This window comes from Scophthalmus maximus, chromosome 4, assembly GCF_022379125.1.
Source record: "Scophthalmus maximus strain ysfricsl-2021 chromosome 4, ASM2237912v1, whole genome shotgun sequence".
NCBI lineage: Eukaryota > Metazoa > Chordata > Actinopteri > Pleuronectiformes > Scophthalmidae > Scophthalmus > Scophthalmus maximus.
The window spans coordinates 24,459,246-24,481,543 of record NC_061518.1 but is presented as its reverse complement, the minus strand read 5'-3'; the positions used below and the strand labels follow the sequence as shown (position 1 = coordinate 24,481,543).

The window sequence follows — 22,298 nt, the reverse complement described above, 5'->3', positions numbered from 1 at the left end:
GAAGCTCATTCGGTGAGCGACCAGCGATGCCTCTACTGAACGACTCAGAAGGTCTTTTTTTGTTCCGGCTGCATATCTTACCTCAAATGGCTTTTTATTGCGACATTAGTTTGCGTGCGGGTGAATTTGTTTTTCGTTGCTGTACTGCAAATGCAAATGTCTGTATTGTTTGTCGCCTGTGCTGCTTGGTTTTGTTGGCAAATGAGTTTCCCCACTCGGGATTAATAAAGCCTCCTAATCTAATTTTAGGGGCTTGAACAGGAGCAGGTGTGCAGCCCAGCGAGGAGCTCAGGAAGACCACGCCCACCGCCACTGCCACACACACACACACACACACACACACACAGAGAACGTATAGACAGAATAGGAGCAGTCAAGGCAGAGCCATGACATGAACTTGATGTTTGCGAAAGAGCAGTTTAATGAGAGTCGTGACAGCGGAAGTCCAAAATTCTTATCGTATCATTAGAATCCATTATTCAGAGCGACAGAACTGTGATTTTTGGTAACTAGCAGTCAATAAATGTATGGATTCACAATAAACCGGACCGACATGCCTATGTAGTTACTCTATGTAGTTAGTCAATACGTTTTTTTAAGTCAAATAATTTTTCCTGAATTTTTTTTTGCTTCAATGCGCATGTTGATTTGATTCAGATGTGCTGATAATATACAATCGTGTGATTATTCACACGTCTTACCCTTCATAAGTGCAACACAGACGGTCCATTGACTCCATTCTGCTGCTACTCTAATGCGCTGCTGCTCACTTCCGGGAACTATTGAGACGCTACGAGTGCACAAATCAGCTCTTCTCCGCTCTTAGCGAGACATATGGTGCAAAAGTCACTTTGTGTCTTTGTGAGCGAAAAAAAAAAACAGCATTTGTGACTTGTAGCTGCACATTCAAGCAGGTGTGCTTATTGACTTGTATTTTTTCCTAGAGAAATATCCAAGAGAGGAAAAATGAATTCATATACAGGTGTGCAACTCTCATTGTACGCATTCCAGTTTTTCCTCTAGGATTTCTTTTTCAGCAGCGGGGGCATTCACAAATAGTGCATGAAAGGTGTGCAAACACAAAGAAAACAAGGAAAGTGCAGAAAGAAAGGAGAGTGCAGAAAACAAGGAGAAAGCCTCCCAGGGTGGTTTCCAGGGCAACAGGCAGGTGATGGTAGGTACAGTAATAAGGTCCTGATGGCAAGAGTGACAGCACCGATATGAAAGGCAACCATTCGGTCACTCACCAGGTAGTGGGAGCCATGCAGTGGAGGGATGGTTCTGAGAGTTGGTGAATGTAAAACCCATGGAAAAATGAGAAGTGGGAATTGGTCAGGTGTGTTTCTTTCTTTCTTTTCTTTCTTTCTTTCTAATTGTAAGAATGGGCAGTTTCAAAAAGAAACAGCTAAGAGACTAACTTAAAAATTAACACTGTTGTGGAAAATCGTATCTCCTACATTTACTGTGCGCAAGCACAAACACACACACACACACACACACACACATGCTCATTATACTATGTTCCCAACCAGACACCAAGAATCAATACAAATAGGGCAGATTTTCTGCCTGGATAATGATATATTTACTGAACTCTCTCTACCCCATTGCATTGACATTGCCCCCCCCCCCCCACACACACACACGCACACACAGGTACATATAGCGTGTGTGTTTGTGTGTGTGTGCGCGCGTGTATGGGTGACTGGAGCTCTGCAATCCACATATATCTGTGATGCATCGTAGATTGTCCACTTCTCTTTTAGTGGCAGTGACAGTCGAGGGTTGCGGGCCACAAAAGAAAACTGACTGATCATCCAGCTGTCGTTGACAGTAAATCAATACAGCAAAACTCTCACATGCCCGCCTCACACACACACACACACACACACCTTGTGCGTTTATGCCATGAACACGTGCATTTCAGATGCACGATGCATAAATGCACTCTATAACTACATCACTCTGTCCATACCAACGTGCTGGGACCTTCATAATTACTGAACAACCACACACACACACACACACACACACACAAACAAACACGTGTACACAGGCACAAGCACGCCGAGAGAGTGGGAGCTCAGGGCCTCCTGAGGGTGCTGGTGGGCATGGCTGACTGACCCTGCCTCACCAATCTTCCCAGCTCTCTGCCAGAAAATCAACCAATTAAAATTAAAAGATGCAGGCGCCGCAGCGGCACTGCGGGCGGAGGGGGGGGGGGGGGGGGTAACTGGAATTGTGGGTAAAGGCAGCTGCTATGTTGGATTGGGAAGCAGCTGTGAAGAGCTGACCTGACAAGGCAGGACAGCCAAGCTCACACTCTCTCTCTAGGCTCTAAGTGAAATAGCTTTGTTTGTCTGCATTTCTGTGCTACACATCTATTGTATACCGTGTGCTCCACTTACATACAATAGACGGGTTTATGTACAATGCCTTCCCCACTTATTGCCTAAGGAAACGCACAAGAATTAAAACCATCTAAACCATCGAATCCAAAACCACGTCTCATGTTAACAGTTGCTTTTATCCATTTTATGTGACAAAGATATTCGTAGGCAACACTGTCCTATTCACAGAGCAAATCATTTTAGCAGACATTTGCTTAAAATGACCTTTGCCTGCATCTATAGGGATCACCATTGACAGTTATGTTTTATGTCTTTTGAATTGATGATAATAATTAAGTAATTACTTAAATAATTAAGTTTTTAAAAATGCCTTTTTCCTTTTTATTTTTTTTATTCATATCGTCAGGAAGAAATATATGATTTTACCTGACAAACACTTCAAACCCCAAAGGTTTAATTTCTAGTTATATAAAACAGAAAAAACTGTAAACCCTCATTAGATAGGACAAAACTAGTGAATATATTACCTTTGTTTTGTGTGTAAGTATGCCGTCATCTTTGGCTAGACCTCTTGAGTCAACGGTTAAATCTTTTCAACCATCAGAACAGTCCACAAAGCTTCAGAAGTCCTCAGACTGCATGAATATCCAACAGCATACAGCAGCTCAAAAGTATGAATGATATGCGTGCGCCTGAAATGTCTGCAGACAAAACTAGTTGGATCATCCTGGCAGTGAATAGACCTCAACCTTGAGAGGCAGACCCAGTTGGACAGCAACAATACTTTTCAGTACAGGTGAATAATCCAGGGCAGTGCTCTAACAGCTTGGATACTTCTGCATAACATGCCTCTAAGCATCTCGCCCTCACCAGCAGGGAGGAAACAGGCACGGGCCGAGGACGGTTTAAAGCTCACTGTCAGTTCATCCCAGCAAAACCCCATTCCATCGCCTTATCTCTTGCACAATGAAAAGTTTGGAATTTTGGAAGCCCAGCTCTTACTTACACGTGTTGGGAAAACTCTGGCGCCTCATCGTTGACGTTGGCCATACGAATGCGCACTGTAGTCGTACCAGTCCGAGGGACCTCCCCCTTGTCGATGGCCATCACTACAAACTCGTACAGATGGTTGGGCCTCTCGTAGTCCAGAGGTCCCGCAGGAAAGATGGTCCCATGTGGGGAGATGGTGAAGTCCTGACTCAGGGTGTAATAGGTCAATTCTGCGTTCTCCTCTGAGTCACAGTCGTTGGCTGACACTAAAGAGGGGAATATATGGACAATAATATGACAGACATTAGAGGTACAAGACAAACAACACTGGGGCCCCACAGCGCCAAACTTTTCCCTTCGCTCATTAACTACAGACTAATACAATGGCTGACTCTAAAGCCTTTTTTCCACCCCATGGCTCAACTCAACTCGAAATTTGTTTTTCCACTCAAGATAGTACTCCCTGAATGAGGCGTCAGTACCATAGCAACGCTTGCACAAACCTGCTGTCAAGTGATCCTCTTGGTTGACCGCCATGTTTCTCCTTTGGTGTCACCTTAACAGAGGTGATACCAAATAATATACAGTACCAAACACAATCCACAACTTTTGCGTGGATGTTTTTGATGCATCATGGTTGACCGATGAATGTAGCATCAAATTGTTCAGGTCGAAAGCGTTGTATAGCAATTAATATGCAGTCCGATTTTGGCGAAATTTTGCATTACAAGAATTTTTTAACAACAAAGATACATTGTGTTGTAATACTGTGTATGAGTATAATGAACATCAATAAGTGACTTTTTCTTTGCAGGTTGTTGTTGGAGCTGCTGATAACGGCAAGATGTTGTTACAACCAACCATCAGTAGTGCAGCTGCAGAGCATTTGCTAAACTGCCCTGTGACACACTCAAACTACTCCAAGTTTATAATAAGATAACTTCTGATCTGTAGTCAGACGCCTTATCCATTGCACCACTAGCCCGGCATTACACTTGTCAGTGGAACAGATTGCGCATCACATAATTGCAGAGAATGCTGGTCGACTGAGCTGTCAAGTTGGTCAGTAAAGGTTTTCCTTAGGGACAATATGTCTGATCCATCCATTATAAAGCTTTGTAAGTTGAAGCAGAGGCCAACATGAATACAAGATATCTTTTTTCCATGACCCAAACTAGAACCATGGGTGCTGCAGCCACAACGCAAACTTACCACTTGTTTGGTGATAGTTATGATGGAAAGGGTTCTGATGCTTATTAGCACATGGTGATAGGATATTTGTTTATTATTGGGGTCCTCTATGCTTTTAATATACTGTAACTTTTGATAGGAAGTATGTAGAGGATTTTTGGACATGAAGGATAACTTAGAGATAATAACGAGCAAGTCAGCAGTTGATTTTTAGTCAGACGCTTTATCCATTGCGTCACTAACCCTGCATTTCACTTGCCTGTGAAATGCAGGGTTAGTGAGATTGCTCATCCCAGAATTGCTTGTGAATGGTTTTGGCCTTGTATTTTTTTGGACATGTAGAGAATGCTGGTCGACTGACTTGTCAAGTTGGTCAGTAAAGGGTTTCATTCAGGACAATATGTTTGATCCATCCAGTATAAAGCTGTGTAAATTGAAGCAGAGGACAAAATTAATAAATGATATCTTTGTACTTTTGCCATGAGCCGGATTCGAACCGGGGATTGCTGCAGCCACAACGCAGAGTACTAACCACCATACGATCATGGCCATTGAGAATTCTGACAGCCTCTATCTTGGAAGAACATAATTCAAGCTCTGAAGGTAGAGGGTACTGCTATGTTACCTGTTTGGTTTTCCTTAATGTGGAAAGTGGGATAGTTCATTTCCACAGAACGGCTATCTAACAATGCTACATGTCCATTAGGAACGAACTTTGTCCTTAGAATCAAGATGAGTCACAACAATCTCTAAAAAGATCAGTATGACAGTTATGATGTAAAGGGTTCTGATGCTTATTAGCACATGTTGATAGGACATTTGTACATAATTTGGGTCATTTATGCTTGTAATATACAGTAAATGTTGATAGGAATTATGTAGAGGATTTTTGGACATGGTGATAGGACATATGCCTGTTATTTGGGTCATCTACGCTTGTAATATACAGTAACTTTTGATAGGAAGTATGTGGAGGAATTTTGGACATGAAGGACAAGTGATAACTTAACTATGATCCCCCCCTTTTCATTTCATGTACCACTTGAGTTTCTTTAGAAGAATGAAATGACAACAGGCATGTGTTCATGGTAATACGGCATATGATTTAAGTCATAGAAAAATGGAAAATTGTGACTGAACCAAAAAAATAAACTAACAATCTGTTATCTCATTGTAGAGTCAAATTGTGTTCCTGTTATATTTTCTTTATTTGAACAGAGGGTAACTATTCATTTCATCATATTTGCCCCGAGGTGACGGTTGACAAGAAAGTGAAATTCCCACAGACTTAATTTTCCAGATACACTTACAAAGAGGCTGGATCAGTTATTTGCAGTGCATGAATTGGAAAGACTGTCATTCTGCAGCATTTCCCTCTACATCACACTGGGAATCCACGGAGCCAGGACTGCGCTTGGCCACAAATTGATTGCCTTGCTAAAACTGAAAAGACCACCTGGGATTTGAATAAGCATATTTCCTGCTAACAAGAACATTTCACCATCAAACTCCCAATTCTCCGATTCACCTTACATTGCATTTGGCTCCACCACCCCCACCCCACACACACACACACAAACAAACATTGCCTGCTCACATAGCATGCATAGACATGAATACATAAATATATCCATTTGCACTTTCACAAATAAATTTGAGTTTGTTAAATTCAAATGCCAAACTGAACTTCTTTATTGCCTTGGTGAAAGTGACATGCTTCAAAATATCCCAGCTGATTAAAAATTAAAGATTTATAAAACTTGTCAGTGTCAGTTCACATTAACAAGTTTCAATATTTGACCAATCGTAGCCGTGATGTATGGGATTGATTATGTGAAGTGCTGTGTCTTTAACTACAATGCGGCCTTCAGTCTCATCACGTTGAACTGAACTAAAAGTTGAGCTGACAGAGAAGATCGTCCCATTACGACTTGTAGGAGCACAAACGAATCAAACCTGCGAGTTGCTCTGGGTTCGAGTGCATGTGGTCCAGTCCATTTAGTCTGCTGTAAATGAGGCAAGGGGACAGTCCAAAAGAACTGTCACTTATCGAGAGTCACTTATTACCACAAATGATTTAGCCCTTACAATATTTTACCAAACTACACATCAGTGAACTGCACCAGAATCAAAGACAGCTATAGACTCACCAACACTGGACCCTGCCATTATGCGCCAGAACTGTCGAAACAATTATTGAACTCTTTAAATCTCACAGAACTCTATGAAAGCTTTCTGTTTATTTGTGATATCTGTGATATTAATTTGTGTTTGGACTTGGAAGTGTTGTTTTTCACGTTACTTTCCCTGTGTCTCAGCTTCTGTAAGGTTACCATTTGTTATCCCTCATGTTTGGTATTTCCTGTTTTACACTGTAGTCTCTCTCCTCGTGTCTCCGCCTTCCTTTCCACCTGTGTCTTGTTGTTGGTCTCTCTACGTCTTCTGGCATTGCCTGGGCCACAAACCAGCTAAAAGACCGCAGCGTGATTGGTTGTACACTTAATGGTGGTTGGCGACCAACGTGATAGGCGAGTTTTCCCTTTCCTTTGACAGCGGCAGATATTATTTTGTGGCGGAGAAGCCAAAGAAGGGCGGTAGACGTAGTGACTTTTATATCGTAGTGCTCATTTGTTTTGAGAGGTTCCAAAGAAGTTGTCATTTCACGTTACATGTAGTGTACAACGACAGCGAACCCTAACACCAAAACCCACAACCCCTAATTGTTCAAAAACAAGTGACACGCAACATTTAAGCGGTTTTGTCGCTTTTGTGTGACAAAAATCTGGCGGTTAACCAATGAACAAGCTCATTCTCATCTGGATCTCGGTACCGAATTCTTGGTCGCACACACGCCTCGTTTCCTGCCCTTGTGATCGTCCCTATTACGTCTCTGTGCTTCCCTCTGTCCCGGTCGGTTCATCTGTTCAGTTCAAGTTCTGTTGTATCTCCTAGTTCTGTTTGCTCTGTCCTGCTCCCCGTGATGTCTGCTGGTTTTCCTTTTTTTCCTCGTATTGTTTGCTCCCTGTGTTACCCCGAGTTATTACCTGAGTTGAATTCTGCTATTTGTTTTCTTCTTTCATTAAATGCACTTTTTTTTTTGTTCCCCTGCATCCTGCATTTGGTCCTGCTTCACCTTCACAGACCCTACCTCACGTGCCACATTGCCCGATTCAACACAAATTAAAATGTTGCTTAAATTCGGACACAAATGCTAGAATGGCTGAAAGGACATGGCGGGGTGAATGCGAAAAGCTTCCGGTAGCTCAAAGATATGCTGCTGTATTCACTCAAGGTTTTTCGGTTGCTTGTGAATAAGATGGAATTTTCATTAATGGTTGGATTTTCACAAAAACATTGTCAACAGCTTCAGCGGGAAGGTGCCTTATCATCACATTTATTTTAAAATGAGTTTACAGAAGTGAATATAGCTTCTTAACATGCATTATGTCATATTGCCTTATTGGGAAATACTAACACATAAGTAAAAAATCTGCATCTAACTTTATCTATTTTGTAATGTTATACACTATGGTGTAACAATAATTTCTGTTATTTAGATTTATGTCAGCAAATTGGATGAAGTGGACAAATAAAGGATTATCTACGGTGGCCCTGAGAGCTCACAGCACTGCAACTTAAGAAAAACACATGGAAATAGACAAAACACAAGCAAATTACCAAAAACTTCGTCATCAATTTGCCAACAAATGCACAGCATTTAAGAAAAAACGCGCTGCAAAGACCGCAACACAACACATCTAAGAAAAAGTGCTGCAAATAGACCACAACAAAACGGAAGTGTTTCAAGAGGACGCTTAAAAGTGATGCATACGTCTGGACACGCTTGTTGTTGAAGCAAATTTTGAATCAGGACGCTATTAAGGTTCTCTTTCCGTCAGTGGTGTTGGAAAATGAGATAAAAAGTAATTGTCTTTGATTCATCTTAACATTGTGATTGCATGATTCAGATATTAGCCTATTGCAGATATCTGCCGTTTAATTAGCGTTCGCTCATAATTAGCCTGCCAATTCAAATAACCTGACGAAATACACAACAATTAATGAATGAATGATTATGTAACCATGGATTGTATATAGTGTGAAACACGCTGTTAGCTGGCTGCAGTTACTTTCAGAACTGTCACCAAGTGACGCTCAAGGACTAAAGCAAACTCATCAAAATCATTTCCCCACACCACTGACGGAAAGAGGACCTTAACATCGCTGTGAGTCAAAAATCCGCGGCAACAACAAGCGTGTGTGCGTCACTTTCAAGTGTCCTCTGGAAACACTTCTGTTGCGCTGCGGTCTATTTGCAGCGCTTTTTTTTTTTCGTAATGTGCTGTGTTGCGGCCTTTGCAGCGCATTTTTTCTCAAATAAGTTTTCTTTATTTGTTTGCAGTCTGTCTATTGGCATGTGTTTCTTTAAGTTACAGTGCTTTGAGCTCGCAGGGCCGCCGTAATCATCCTATCTTAGCTGACCTCCTTCTGAATTGCAGCTGGAACGCATCTGTTCCACTTCTGCAGAGTGATGAACAGGCACTCATCCGATGAAGATGGCCAGAAAAATGAACTGCGGAACTAGAGCCGAACCAATCGCACACAGTGGTCAAACACATGTCACGTTTGAGTCAATATTTAATTTCCTAAGTACACATTTGTGCTCTTCGGAGCACCATTTGAGCATTTATCTATCTATTTATCGGAGGCTCCCTCTGTAATCTTAAATCAGTTTTGTGGTGCTGGCATTGCTACAGTTTTTAAGGCCGCAGCTCCCATGTCTTTATAGAATATAATGATTTTATACTGAAGATGGAAACTGCAGGGGCCTCAGATCTCTATGGAAAGCGAGATAATTGGCTTGCTTGGTACTCTGCAGTTTCTTTTCCAACTTGGCAAAGTACACATTTGTCCACTCTCATGATGGAGCTGATTATGAGATTACTAGCACATGATTTAGCAAAATGATGCTGGATGCCTATTTCTTACTGCTCATTTAATTTAATAGTGTGCCTTTTAACCGGTTAAATGAAGAAGAAGAAAAAACCCATTTCAGGAGGATTCTTTTTACGAGCACTCAGAACGGCATCTGGTGGAATCAGTTGTATTTATTGTTGCATATACATTTAAGCATTTTGAGCAAGAATTTATGCATTTTCATGAGAAAGTTCCCTTTAGGTAGAGTTTGCACTAGATTTAGCTTTTTGTTAAAATCTCACGGACTAGCGAGTCGGATTAAGTGGTATCTAGTGGTGAGTGAATGAAATGAAAGAGTGTGAAGGAAAAAACTATGATTCTTCGGTTTAGTTGATAGTAAAATTATGAATATTATATTTCAAAATGTATGCTGATAGATCCCCCCGAAATCCTGCACACTGACCAAAATGTGAAAGGATACATAAAGGACACATACATACTTTGAGATAACATGAAACACTGAAATATGTTTTTTTTTCTTACATTTTTCAATATTGGGAACTCCTTGTATTTTTTGTTAGTATCAAAGATACTAACAAAAGTACACAAACACACACGCAGAAACGTCTGTTGACGGCAGCACGCTGAGTGTCTGCTGTGCCTCCTACATCACACACCTCATTCACTCTGTCACTAACTAGGATTCACTAGCATTTTTATCGTTACTTTATTGTTTACAAGGAGAAAAAAACAGGCGGTGCAGTAAAACCGCATCCATGGTCCCCATAGAAAGCCATTTACGACAATACCTGTTTTTTTTGAATGGTGACATGCTAAACTAAGATGAAGAACATTATACCGTCCGTGCTTGAAATATGCTAGGACCGTTGCTGTCAGATTACAGTAATATCACGCTGATGTTCTGTGAAATGCTCTGACGCGTAAAGCGCCGCACGCCTCAAAGAGCCGGCGAACCCCCGACGGATTTTTCGAGCGACGTCGTCGGTGTCATGCGCACAAAGGCCGTGAGTCCACCTCCCTCTCAGGAGCACTACTGTGAAAATGATTCATGTGTGAACCTTTCGGTGAGATGGCGGAAGAGTTTTTCTTTTTTTTTCGCGGGGGGGCGGGGGGGGGGGGGGGGGGGGTGTTTGTGGGCTGCACGGCGGTGCAGTGGTTAGCGCTGTCACCTCACAGCAAGAAGGTTCTGGGTTCGAGTCCCGGTTCAAACCAACCAGGGCCTCTCTGTGTGGAGTTTGCATGTTCTCTCCGGCTTCCTCCCACAGTGCAAACACATGCAGAATGGGGTTAGGTTCATTGGAGACTCTGAATTGACCGTAGGTGTGAATGTGAGAGTGAATGGTTGTCCAGGGTGTACCCACCCCCGTCCCTCAAGCGGTAGACGATGGATGGATGGATGGGGGGTGTTTTTGATTCAGCATCCATCATGTTGTGCACCAGAGCTTTTCTCTGTGTGCTGGTTTTTAGAAACTGTAGCCTGCTCTCTGCTAATTGCGTCAGTTGGCACTATGTTTTTTTGTTTGTTTTTGTTCTTATTCATATACAACATGTCTTTTTCACGTCCTAAAAATGCTGTGGAGTCCCGTTGACACGGTCTACCACAAAGCACTCATCTCCCCTCACTCTGTCGAGCACCATCGGCAAAGCATTCCAGCAAGGAACAAAGGAGTAAATAAGCCAAGGTTAATTATTAGTACGTATATGTGAGAAAAAGAAGGAAATAAAACAACACATCTCTTTTCCTTAGCGTGTGCCGGGCTGTTGAAGTGCACCCTTGTCGAAGCCCTTTGTATTCCAAGTGCAATATACTGTATATAAAGCATACATTATATCTATTCAGAAATGTTTTCAAGTTTATACGAAAACAAGACACCACTTAAGAGAAACTTTACCATTTCCAAGGTTATATGACATTATCATGGCTCGAGAGAAACAAGGGGAAAAAAACATACTTACTACCATGAACTACTACTGTTTTAGGTCATGTAAAATACATATTGTTATGATTCTACGCCCATGACCTCTGTTGACTCTCAAAGTTCTTTTGTTTTTCTTCATGGACGGCTATTCTTGCAATAATTAACTCTTGTGGATTTTGATTTGATTATTTCCTTTATTACTGTCCCTTGTGTAGCACAGAGATTAAATAGACACAATCAAAAGGACATGAGAAATGTAAGGGTGAACAGACACAGAGGAACTAGGAGGTGCAGACACCAGGACTCTGACTTCAAAATAAAACAGGAACCAACAATGAGGGATCTAGAATCAAACATCACAGATACACAAGGAATAGTAATAAAGGCAATAATCAAAATGAAATCCACAAGAGTTAATTATAGCAAAAAATAACCGTCCATGAAGAATAACAAAAACAATTTTTTAGGGTCAACAGAGATCATGGGGGCAGAATCATAACACATATGGGCTACATGTATTAAGATCGAACTGCCATTAAAATCTCCTTTTAAACTGAAAGAATTCTAAACTCTCACAAATGTGTTGAGGACGTTTATTTTGATTTGCACAACCACGTGTTCAATTTTACTCGTGTGTGCAAATTTTCAGCTTGAAAGCCAGTTTAACAAGTGGAAGCCGTAGCTGCTGCTCCAATATCTAGAGTGACACCATGCATTTGCAGCCGATGTGACTAATGGCTTGAAAGAAAGTGGTGAGGGGGACTGCAATGATCGCAGGACCACGACGCCAACAAAAAAAAATGAATCCAACCCAAAAGTTTTTTCTGCCTGCAGCCTGAGCTAATGAGTCATCAGTAATGACTGCAGTCATCAATAATTCACGCCCTGCATGTGTTTTGTATCCCTCCATTTTGTTCTTGTCGATACACATTTGCCGTGCTGTCTGTATTTCCATTTTTAGCCGTCAGTAAGTAAGTAAAGCCGTGTTATTACGTTTGAGGCATCACTGACTTTGCAAAAAAGTGGTAAACAGGATGACACAAAGAGAGCTTTCAAAGTTGAAATATTGTTTCTATAAGTCCTGCAATATGGGCCAATAATTGCACTTTTTAAGATATCCGACGCGAGTGAAATGGGAGACCAGCGTAGTGTTCAGGCAGAGTGCGTGGGGACGGGGCAGTGTGGACTGATTTGCGAGAAGTCGTAGCCACAACAGCTACCATTACCCTTTTTTTTTCTCTCTCTCTAGAGCGGAATGAAACTCAAGCAAACCCTTTTTGGAGATCGGGTCGTCCCAGGAGCGGGAGAGTCTATAGCGCAGACGCACTGATGGACGCGCTGGTCATTTCCAGGCTGCCAGTGCTGACAAGTGCCCACTCCCTTTATCCTGACCAGCCACTGTGAGGCCGCGTTCCTTTCCTGGTATGAACCACGTGCCGCCGGGTGATCCGACAGCTCTGAGTGTTTCACACCTGGCAGAGGAAGGCATCACCACGTGTGTCCAAAGAGGCCGCTAGACATCGCACCAAGACCGCCTCCCAGTATGGTCTGAACGATCGGATCTGGAACGCGGCCCCATTGCGTCTCAGCTGCATATTCGCGCCTGCACCGACAGCTGTCCACTTGTGATCGCATCGTCTGTGAGGGACATGGCGTGCCGGGCCTGAACGGGGCTCCTCGTTCATTTTACACATTACAGAAACCACGCACGCAGGCACACATTGAGCAGCACCTGGTTCAGCCTTCGGGGAACCCAGGTGAAATATGTTGTGTCTGTGATCAAATCTTGACCTTATGAAGTTGTTGATAACATAAAACTCCTCTCTTTTAACAGGTGAACAAAAATAAAAAAAGTGCACTACTGCAGCATTTCCCCCCCCCTCAATAACATCATGACCACATTACGTATCCTGTATCGTGTTCTATCAGGTATGAATTAGAATATCCCAAAATTTTGCGTTGCATGAGTATTTTCAATCGGTGGAGTTAAATAGTAAAATAACACAAAAGCTAAAGACAACATGGGAAGAGGAAAGTGTTTGGCAATACGATGTAATTTTTACAAAAATATAAAGAAGTGCACTTAGTGGTGTTCTGCAGGACAAAACGTGATGCAGAGTTGTGGATGGGATACGAAACGAGGGCTTTTTGGGATGTGCGTGTGATGTCTCACCCTGCAGCAGGGAGGTCGCGGTCGTCACGGTCTCCGGCACACCGTCCTTGCTGTAAATGGACTGGAGGAACTCCGGAACGCAGTCGTTTTCATCCACGATAACAACTCGTACCTGAGGGAGGATTGAGGGGAGGGCAGGGGAGGAGTTGAAAGACGGAGAGACAGGGAGGAAGTAAGTGGGTGTGTACAGGGGGGATATTACAGGTGTAAGAAAAGAAAAAATAATAATAATATATAAAAATATATATATATATATATATATATATATATGTATATCAACATGGTGTAATTTACTTTGTCAACACACAAAATTCCTGTGCAAAACTTCACTGTAGAACCATTTAAATCCATGTCATCATTCACCGGGAGGATTTTACTCGAAGGATAAAGATTACGATCAAGTTTTCTTCAATGCGGATTTCATACAAGTGCTGTTGCTGGCCAGGCAAATCGCAGATGGGGATGCAGGAGATTGAAAGTTTAAGGGTAAAAACAAATTAAACTGGGTTGGTGTTATGAACATTTTGAAATTTTGAAATGACTACTTCAGGCACCGATTGGGTCGGGAGTCGTTTCCCTTGTGAAAGTAACCCAAAATGAACCCGATCCCTTTCCAAAGAAAAGGCAGCCTCATCCCCGGCCTCCTCCGAAGGCGTGCCCCTCACCCCCCATCCCCTTGGTTTATTTACCCCCACTCTCCGTGAGCCAACTGCTGCAGAGTCGGCCCTTGGGTGGAGGTCAGCTGAGAATGCAATCTCGTGCAGTTTTTGGGGGGTTTTTTCCCGGAGCCCTGAGCTAACAAACGAGAGTGGATCCTTGTGCAAAGATGGATTTGCGCGGTGCGAGCATGGAGGCGGGCGTAATGCGTGAGACACTGTGATGCTGTTCAGTTCATTAGGGACACGAAGGCAAACACAGGATCTTATACCAGATGTTGACGCCTGATTGCTGCATTCAGGAGGAATAAATGCAGACGTGGGCCGGCAGGCCATCTGACTCCAACCCCTACATCTTCTTTTTCATAAAAAGAAAAAGTTTACACAAGTGGTTTACACACAAACTCCACAGACCACTCTCACACGCAAACACGCACACACACACACACACACACACACACACACACACACACACACACACAGTTAGAGGTGTGTAAATACCACTGGTATTAAGTCCTGGAAGGTAAGATGAAATTCGGTATTATCAGTTAATCCTTCAGCAAAGATCAGCGTCGCAGCAACGGAAGACAAAATAAACTCAGGCCATGTCAACCCTCTGCGGCGATTTTGTGTGCGTTTGCCGGTGGCTGCCGGCCCGCGTCGGCCTCGTGCGCGTCCGTGTGTGAGTGTGTCTGTGTCCGCGCGGCAGAGCGAGTGCGCCGACGTGCCAATATGACAGGAAACGGTGAAGAGTGCAGCGAGATGTATGAACTCACAGGATGCGCGTGTGTGCGTGCGTGCGTGCGTGCGTGCGTGCGAGGCTGAGGACAAGCAAGATTGAATGAAAGGAGAGGGGAAGTCGACTGCAATAAAGCAAGATGAGCCGAAGCGCGCGCACACTGACATGCGTGCACTCAGACACACGCGCGGTTACGCACACACGCACACGCACACTCGGGGCGGCTCCTGGCAGGTCTCAGGCTGGTTGGGTAACTAATGGTGCCGATGAGTTATCACTCCTGGAGGGAGAAACTTGGAAACCACCTGCAAATTAAAGTCACGCTCGGTGGCTCCAGTCCACACAAAAACACCAGCCCTGCATGTGCGCTCCTCTGGCAGACAGAGACGGATTTCTGAGAAGCAAAAATCGAATCAAAAGCGGAAAAAAAAACACGAAAGAAAAACCTGCGGCTGGATAGCTATACACGTTTAAAGCAGTGGCGTCTGTCTCTTAAGTCTTCTACTGAAAAGACAAATGCATGCTCCCACTTTTCCCCGTCACTATTAATGCTTTGGTTAACTTTAATAAAATACAACACTTTAAATCTGGCTTACTGTCTCTGACACGGAGCATGGTGTTTACAACCAAAAATGGCAAAAGTGCATTTTGGGAGAATCGCGGGCTGCGACTTGTTCGTTTCTCCGTTGGTCCTCAAGACGGGTGAGTTTCACATACCGTGACCCTTGCCGGGAGGGTGAGCCAAATGTCCAAAATGGGGACGCTCGCAAGTGGCACGCTGCAGATGGATGCGTGGTGTGACGGACAGACGTGAGCGCGGCCGGGGGCGTGTGCACGCGGTCGAGGTCGCTGACACTGCAGGGAACAGGTTTGAGGCGCAAAAGCCAGTCGGGCCCACCTGTGTTTTGGCTGAGCCCGGCCTTGTCAACAGCTGGTACAGCTTTGCAGTCATTTTATATGTGGAAATAGCGATTAAAAATTGCTTTGGCAATTTCTAATGTGCAGCGTTGTGCCGAAAACACAGACACGATCAATACGGGACACAGCTTCTTCATAGAATATATCTAATGAGCTTTTGGCCCGGGCCACGAGGAGCACGGACTGACGTCGGGATGCCTCGCACTTTAGGCCGAGGAATCAAAGTCGCACCTCGATCTGTCGAAGTAAATCTTCCCAGTCCCCGAGCGGCAAAGAGAGAAAGCTCCGGTGAGGCTTTCACAGTCCATGCAGCCGCACTGCAGCGCTCAACGGCCACGATGCCTTTGCCGCCGATACATCTTTACATAATGGGCCGTATCAAAAGGCGGAAGACATAAAAACTTCCTATTTGCTGATCATCCATACTGTAACAAACAGCGCCGCGACGAATGGGAAAGTAGAGGCGGGGGCTCGGCGAGGGGGGCCGAGTCAGCGCGGGCACGTTTGTCTTCAAATTGGAACACGGAGAAATAACTCCCTCGGAGGAAAGTTTGAAGCGAGAACAAAGTTTAAATGTTGCCGGTCGAGACACCCTGAGTTGGAAAACGGCCGGCAGGGAAATGTGCTGCATTCACAAGACGGACAGTTTATTTGTCGAACAAGAGAACGGTGGCAATTCACCTGTGTGTATTTGGGGGGGAAAGAGCAGTAAAAGCCACCGCAGTCAGCAAGTATCTCAGAGTGAATCAAATGCTGATTGTTGCATATTCTCCACCCAGCTCTGGGGGGAGTTGCTGTGGCATCGCCGTCAGACAATCTGTAAGTGACTGACAGCGCAAATGCTCCTCTCGCGCAGAGGAAATGTGTGTTTTCTGAAATATTTATCGATTTAAGGGAGTCCAGTCTCGCGGGTTGTGAGCGTGCGGTTTTCTGTTATTAAATGTCAACTCGCATAACACGTCAAAAGGGTTGGTGGTTGGGCCGCCTCATACATTTCCCGTTTCTATATATTTAAAAAAAAACATCCGAGGTAAGTCTCCATATTTATTTCGAGCATGCTCGGCGATAATAGCATGTTGTTCTGCAGCCCACGAGTCAGCCTTTGACTAAACTATTCTCCCGGCAGAAACAACACTTCATGCACGGTTGAGAAGAAAACTATGTTTATGATATTTATTTAAAAAAGCACAGGGATGTGAAGAGCATGAATATTTCAACAGGCCATATTTCTGCGGCACGAGTGTGTATCCTGCCTTACTTCAATCATATATGATATCAATAAACCACTTAAGCTTTGTTGTTGTTGTTGTTGTTGTTGTTGGTGTTGCCATTCAGGCCTCCATTATCCTCTCAATTGTTCCAATGTGATGTAATGACGGATACTGTAATTCGGTTCAGGAGGCAGCAAAAAGCAAGTATGTGGGCATTAAAGCCGGTTTAAAGCACAGAGCCTCGGTAAAAGGTTTACTCCGTCAACAAGATTAGCCCGCACAACGACGTCCCCCCCAGCGCCGCTACGGAACGCTGAACACTCACAGCATCGGCCGGGGGAATCTTTTTTTTTTTGTGGTAAAGCACCACATCGACACTATTTCCTGACGACAATCTCACACATTTGTGTTAACAATTCAAATCGGACTTGGTTGCACCACAAGCCGCATGTTGAAGCACACACACACACACACACACACACACACACACACATCGTTGTTTCTCCCTGGCGGTGTTAAAGTGCACAGACAGAGAGGCGTCGCTTGGGGCCCGGGGCTTTTTTCAGCACAGGTGGAAATTCAAACAAGTTTGGGCCCCCGGCTCCAGAGGGCAGGCGCAGGGCTGAGGGGACCGGCCGCTGTGGGCAAGGAATGTGGGCACACAAGGCAAGATACCCATTCCCTGCCATTCACTTTCTTCATCTTTCTTTGCCTCCATCTGTCTTTCTTCTGCCACTGCTGAATCCAGCGGACCTCTTCTTGGTCTCCTGCTCTCTCTCTCTCTCTCTCTCTCTCTCTCTCTGCGGTGCGCGGCGGCCCGGGAGCGCAGCGGTTGAGGACAGAGCGGTTCAGCGCGACACGCTTTAGCCCCGGGGGCCAGAGTAATGACGGAGAGCGGACCAGATGCATCGGGGCCGGCAGCGGTCAGCCGCTGTTCTCCCCTCGCTCCCTGACAAAAGTGAGGGAGTCACTGGGAATCCCGGAGCAGTCATTCCAAACAGAAAGCGTCCATTTGGCTTTTTTGACGGAGACGGCGCCCATGCTTTGGGACTTCAAAAAAAAAGAAGCAAATGTGCAGTGGTCCTTCAGCTTGAGAAAAGTGCTGTTTTGCAATCAATTCAGATTGAGTGCATCCCATAACAATCCCCCCAAATACTTAAAACCAGACGATCATTTTAACTGCAACATTTACAACTATTACCATCCACAAGGCAACTGTAAATCAATACAATTAAACCCAGCAGCATTTCTTTTCTTTTTTTAAGCAAACTGAATGCACGTTCAGCTCAAGGATGTTTCAGAGTAGTCAGGGATTATATTACCCTGTGAGGTCTATTCAATTGTCTGAAGGATTTATCCTAATCAGCACCATGCAACGGATTTCCTCCTGCCAGCCATCATTTGAATGGGGTTACCAAAAGTAAGCGACACTGGCTCGACAAACGCATCGTACGGCACTTGAGCCGCACGAGGTAACAAGTAGAATGAAATCAGTTCTTGGGTAGAAGTTGAAGTGGAAGTCTTAGACATGATCAGATACTGTTCGACGTAGGGTGTACAGTCTGTGTAAGAGGACGAGACAACCTGGTCATGTCACAAAAAAGCAGTCCACCCTGGAAAACGGGATTGACACGCCATGCTCACACGAACCTCTGCCGCGCTGCTCATGCTGTCCAGGCCCTCGCTGGCTCGCACCAGCAGCAGGTAGCGATGCTGGTCGCTCTCGTAGTCGATGGGGCGGGTCAGGCTGACCTCGGCCGTCTCCGCCGAGATGGAGAAGAGGCTGCTGGGATTGATGAGGAGGCTGTAGCTGATCACTTTCTTCTGGAAGGACACGGCGGGCGTGACCAGGAAGCTGGAGAGACACAGAGATGAGAGGTCACCTTTGACGGGACGGGGCAGTGGCAGGGGTGGGGGGTGGGGGGGGGGTAGATGAGGGCACAGTCAATATCTACACGGTTATGTGGATGTCTTCCAAGCATGTTGGTATGGTAGAGTTGCGTAGAGTCACATAACCCCAGTCTTAGCTCCACTTCATTGGCTCCCCGTCCATGTCACAATGGATTTTAACATTTGACTTATTACTTTTAAAGCACAGCTTGGTCTTGCTCCAAGCTAGATGTGAGAAATGCCAATTCCCCTACAAGCCGGCTCGCAGCCTCAGATCCTCAGGTGGGTCCTTACTAGTTGTTCCAAAGTCGAGGCTCAAATCTAAGGGCGAAGGAGCTTTCTCCATCAGGGCCCCTCGACTTTGGAACAAGCCTGCCTGAGGAGATAAGGCTGGCAGAGTCTGTGCCTTCTTTTAAGTCACTTTTAAAAACCCATTTTTATAGACTTGCTTTTATGTGATGTCGTCCTCTCATTTCTATCAATATATGTGTTTATACAGATAAAGGCCCTGAATACTGTATTATTGTTGGAGCGCTGATTTTAATTACCTGTCATTTTTAAGGTTCATGTAAAAGCACTTTGTGAAGCTGCTTCTGAAAGGTGCTATATAAATACAATTATTATTTTAATATTATGTGACACTTTTTCTGGAAGAAAACAAACAACCGTGTGTTTCCTGCATTTTCAAGTCAGTGTGGATGGAGATTATTTGTGATACCGAGCTAAAATGCTCTTCTGGACCGAGATTTTTTTTTTTTCCGTTTTACAAATGTTGTGTTAATAGATAGAAATGAGAGGACGGGGCAGGGGTAGGGGGGTCACTCCTCAGTGTGTGTGTGCGTGTGTGTTCGTGCGTGTGTGTGTGTGTGTGTGTGTTGTGTGTGTGTGTGCATGCGTGTGCTTTTCAGGGTAAGGGTACGCAGGCTTGCAGTTTAGTATGATGTACGAAAGCATATTTTAACACATAATTCACTGATACACTGATAACATCCGTGTGTGTGTGTGTGTGTGTCTGTGTGTGTAGATCAACACTTGGAAGGCATGCTGCATATACCGTACTAATGCATATAGCGTAATAATACTATGCGTCGTCCCTACACTAGTGAAATCAATTGTACCAGTCTGTAAAACACAAAGACGTGTTGGCTCAGCAAGAGAAAGAAAAAGGCATATTATGCGTGCACATCAAATATGTATGATGACTTCAAACACAAAAGCTATGTAAAATTAATGTTCATCTGAGTGGATATCCATCATCGTCTGCAGTAGAGCGATGTGTATATGTGCGCAGATGTGTGTGTGTGCGAGTCTTTTTTCTGTGAATGAACCACTTCTTGTGGATTTCTAGTGGGGAAAGCAATGTGGGCAAGAAAAGAATGTATTCTATGTGAATGTGGAAACTCACGGCTGTCCCTCTGGGGTGTTTTCGAGTATGGCGATGGTGAAGGAGGCGTTTGAGAACTGTGGCGGCCGGGCCCCTGCCACCACCGACACCACGGCGGGGGCACTGCGGCTGCCCAGCCGGTCGGCGGCCACCACTGTCAGCAGGTACTCCCTGTCCCGCTGCAGCGGGAGGCCTGTAGTCCGCACGTGGCCGCTCTTCCTGTCCACCTCGAAACGGCCGTCTCCACCTGCGGATAGACGTATAGTCTTATTTGCTGATGGGAGTTTGATTACACATGTCCAACACGTTCTCCAGACAAGAAACATTTGTAGATTTGTTAAATTAGGGTTGTATAACTAGGTTTCGCCTCAAACATAAGCTCACACGTTATGTTTCCAAACCCCTCTGACTCATTCTTACATCCCTCTCCCCCATACCCCTTTTCTTCGCTATCTTTGTCCCTCTCTCTCCGAGTTCCCCTCAGTCTCCTCGCTACCGATCATTACCATTCATACTCTCATTCCTCGATACACACGACCTCCCATCCATTCGACCCTAGGACAGCTCATTACTCCAACCATACGGCCGCTCATCCTTTCGTCCCTACGACCTCTCACTCCTCGGCCCAGACGACCCTATCACTCCTCGGTCACGAGGACCTCTCACTCCTCGGCCCCGACGACCTCTCACTCCTCGGCCCCAACGACCCTTTCATTCCTCGGTGACGACGACCTCTCACTCCTCGGCCTCGACGACCTATCACTCCTCGGCCCCGACGACCTCTCACTCCTCGGCCCCGACGACCTCTCACTCCTCGGCCCCGACGACCTCTCACTCCTCGGCCTCGACGACCTCTCATTCCTCGGCCCCGACGACCTATCACTCCTCGGCCCCGACGACCTCTCACTCCTCGGCCTCGGCGACCTCTCATTCCTCGGCCCCGACGACCTATCACTCCTCGGCCCAGACGACCCTATCACTCCTCGGTCACGAGGACCTCTCACTCCACGGCCCCGACGACCTCTCACTCCTCGGCCCCGACGACCTCTCACTCCTCGGCCCCGACGACCTCTCACTCCTCGGCCTCGACGACCTCTCATTCCTCGGCCCCGACGACCTATCACTCCTCGGCCCCGACGACCTCTCACTCCTCGGCCTCGACGACCTCTCATTCCTCGGCCCCGACGACCTATCACTCCTCGGCCCAGACGACCCTATCACTCCTCGGTCACGAGGACCTCTCACTCCACGGCCCCGACGACCTCTCACTCCTCGGCCCCGACGTCCCTATCACTCCTCGGTCACGAGGACCTCTCACTCCACGGCCCCGACGACCTCTCACTCCTCGGCCCGACGTCCCTATCACTCCTCGGTCACGAGGACCTCTCACTCCACGGCCCCGACGACCTCTCACTCCTCGGCCCGACGTCCCTATCACTCCTCAGTGACAACGACCTCTCACTCCTCGGCCCAGACGACCCTATCACTCCTCGGCCCTGACGACCTCTCACTCCTCAGACCCGACGACCCTTTCATTCCTCTGTGACGACGACCCTATCACTCCTTGGCCCCGACGACCCTTTCATTCCTCTGTGACGACGACCCTATCACTCCTCGGCCCCGACGACCCTTTCATTCCTCTGTGACGACGACCCTATCACTCCTCGGCCCCGACGACCCTCTCATTCCTCGGTCACTCCGGCCGCTCATCCATTCGACCCCTCATTCCCTCATCCCTTTCGACCCCTCATTCCTTCATCCCTCTACCTTCCTATTGTTTTTATCATTGCAAGATGCATTATACTCAATAAACTTTAATATTCATAAGTTGGAGGCGTGGTCCTGTTAATGAAAGAAAATATGGGAAACCAAAGAACAGGTACCTACATACAAACAATAGACAGAAAAGAAAAAAGGGAAAAAAATAAAATAACAGAC

General features: G+C 45.4%; 1 protein-coding gene across 1 annotated transcript in view; it reads right to left on the bottom strand.

Moving 5' to 3' along the window:
* si:ch211-186j3.6 (neural-cadherin) overlaps positions 1–22,298 on the bottom strand; it is a 290,314-nt gene that overhangs the window by 192,781 nt on the left and 75,235 nt on the right. Inside the window, exons 3-6 of the mRNA XM_035627332.2 lie at positions 20,382–20,607; positions 18,737–18,941; positions 13,563–13,674; positions 3,358–3,607 (exon numbers count right to left, since the gene is read on the bottom strand). Of these exons, the coding sequence (XP_035483225.2) occupies positions 3,358–3,607; positions 13,563–13,674; positions 18,737–18,941; positions 20,382–20,607 (793 nt within the window). The remainder of the gene's footprint in view (positions 1–3,357; positions 3,608–13,562; positions 13,675–18,736; positions 18,942–20,381; positions 20,608–22,298) is intronic.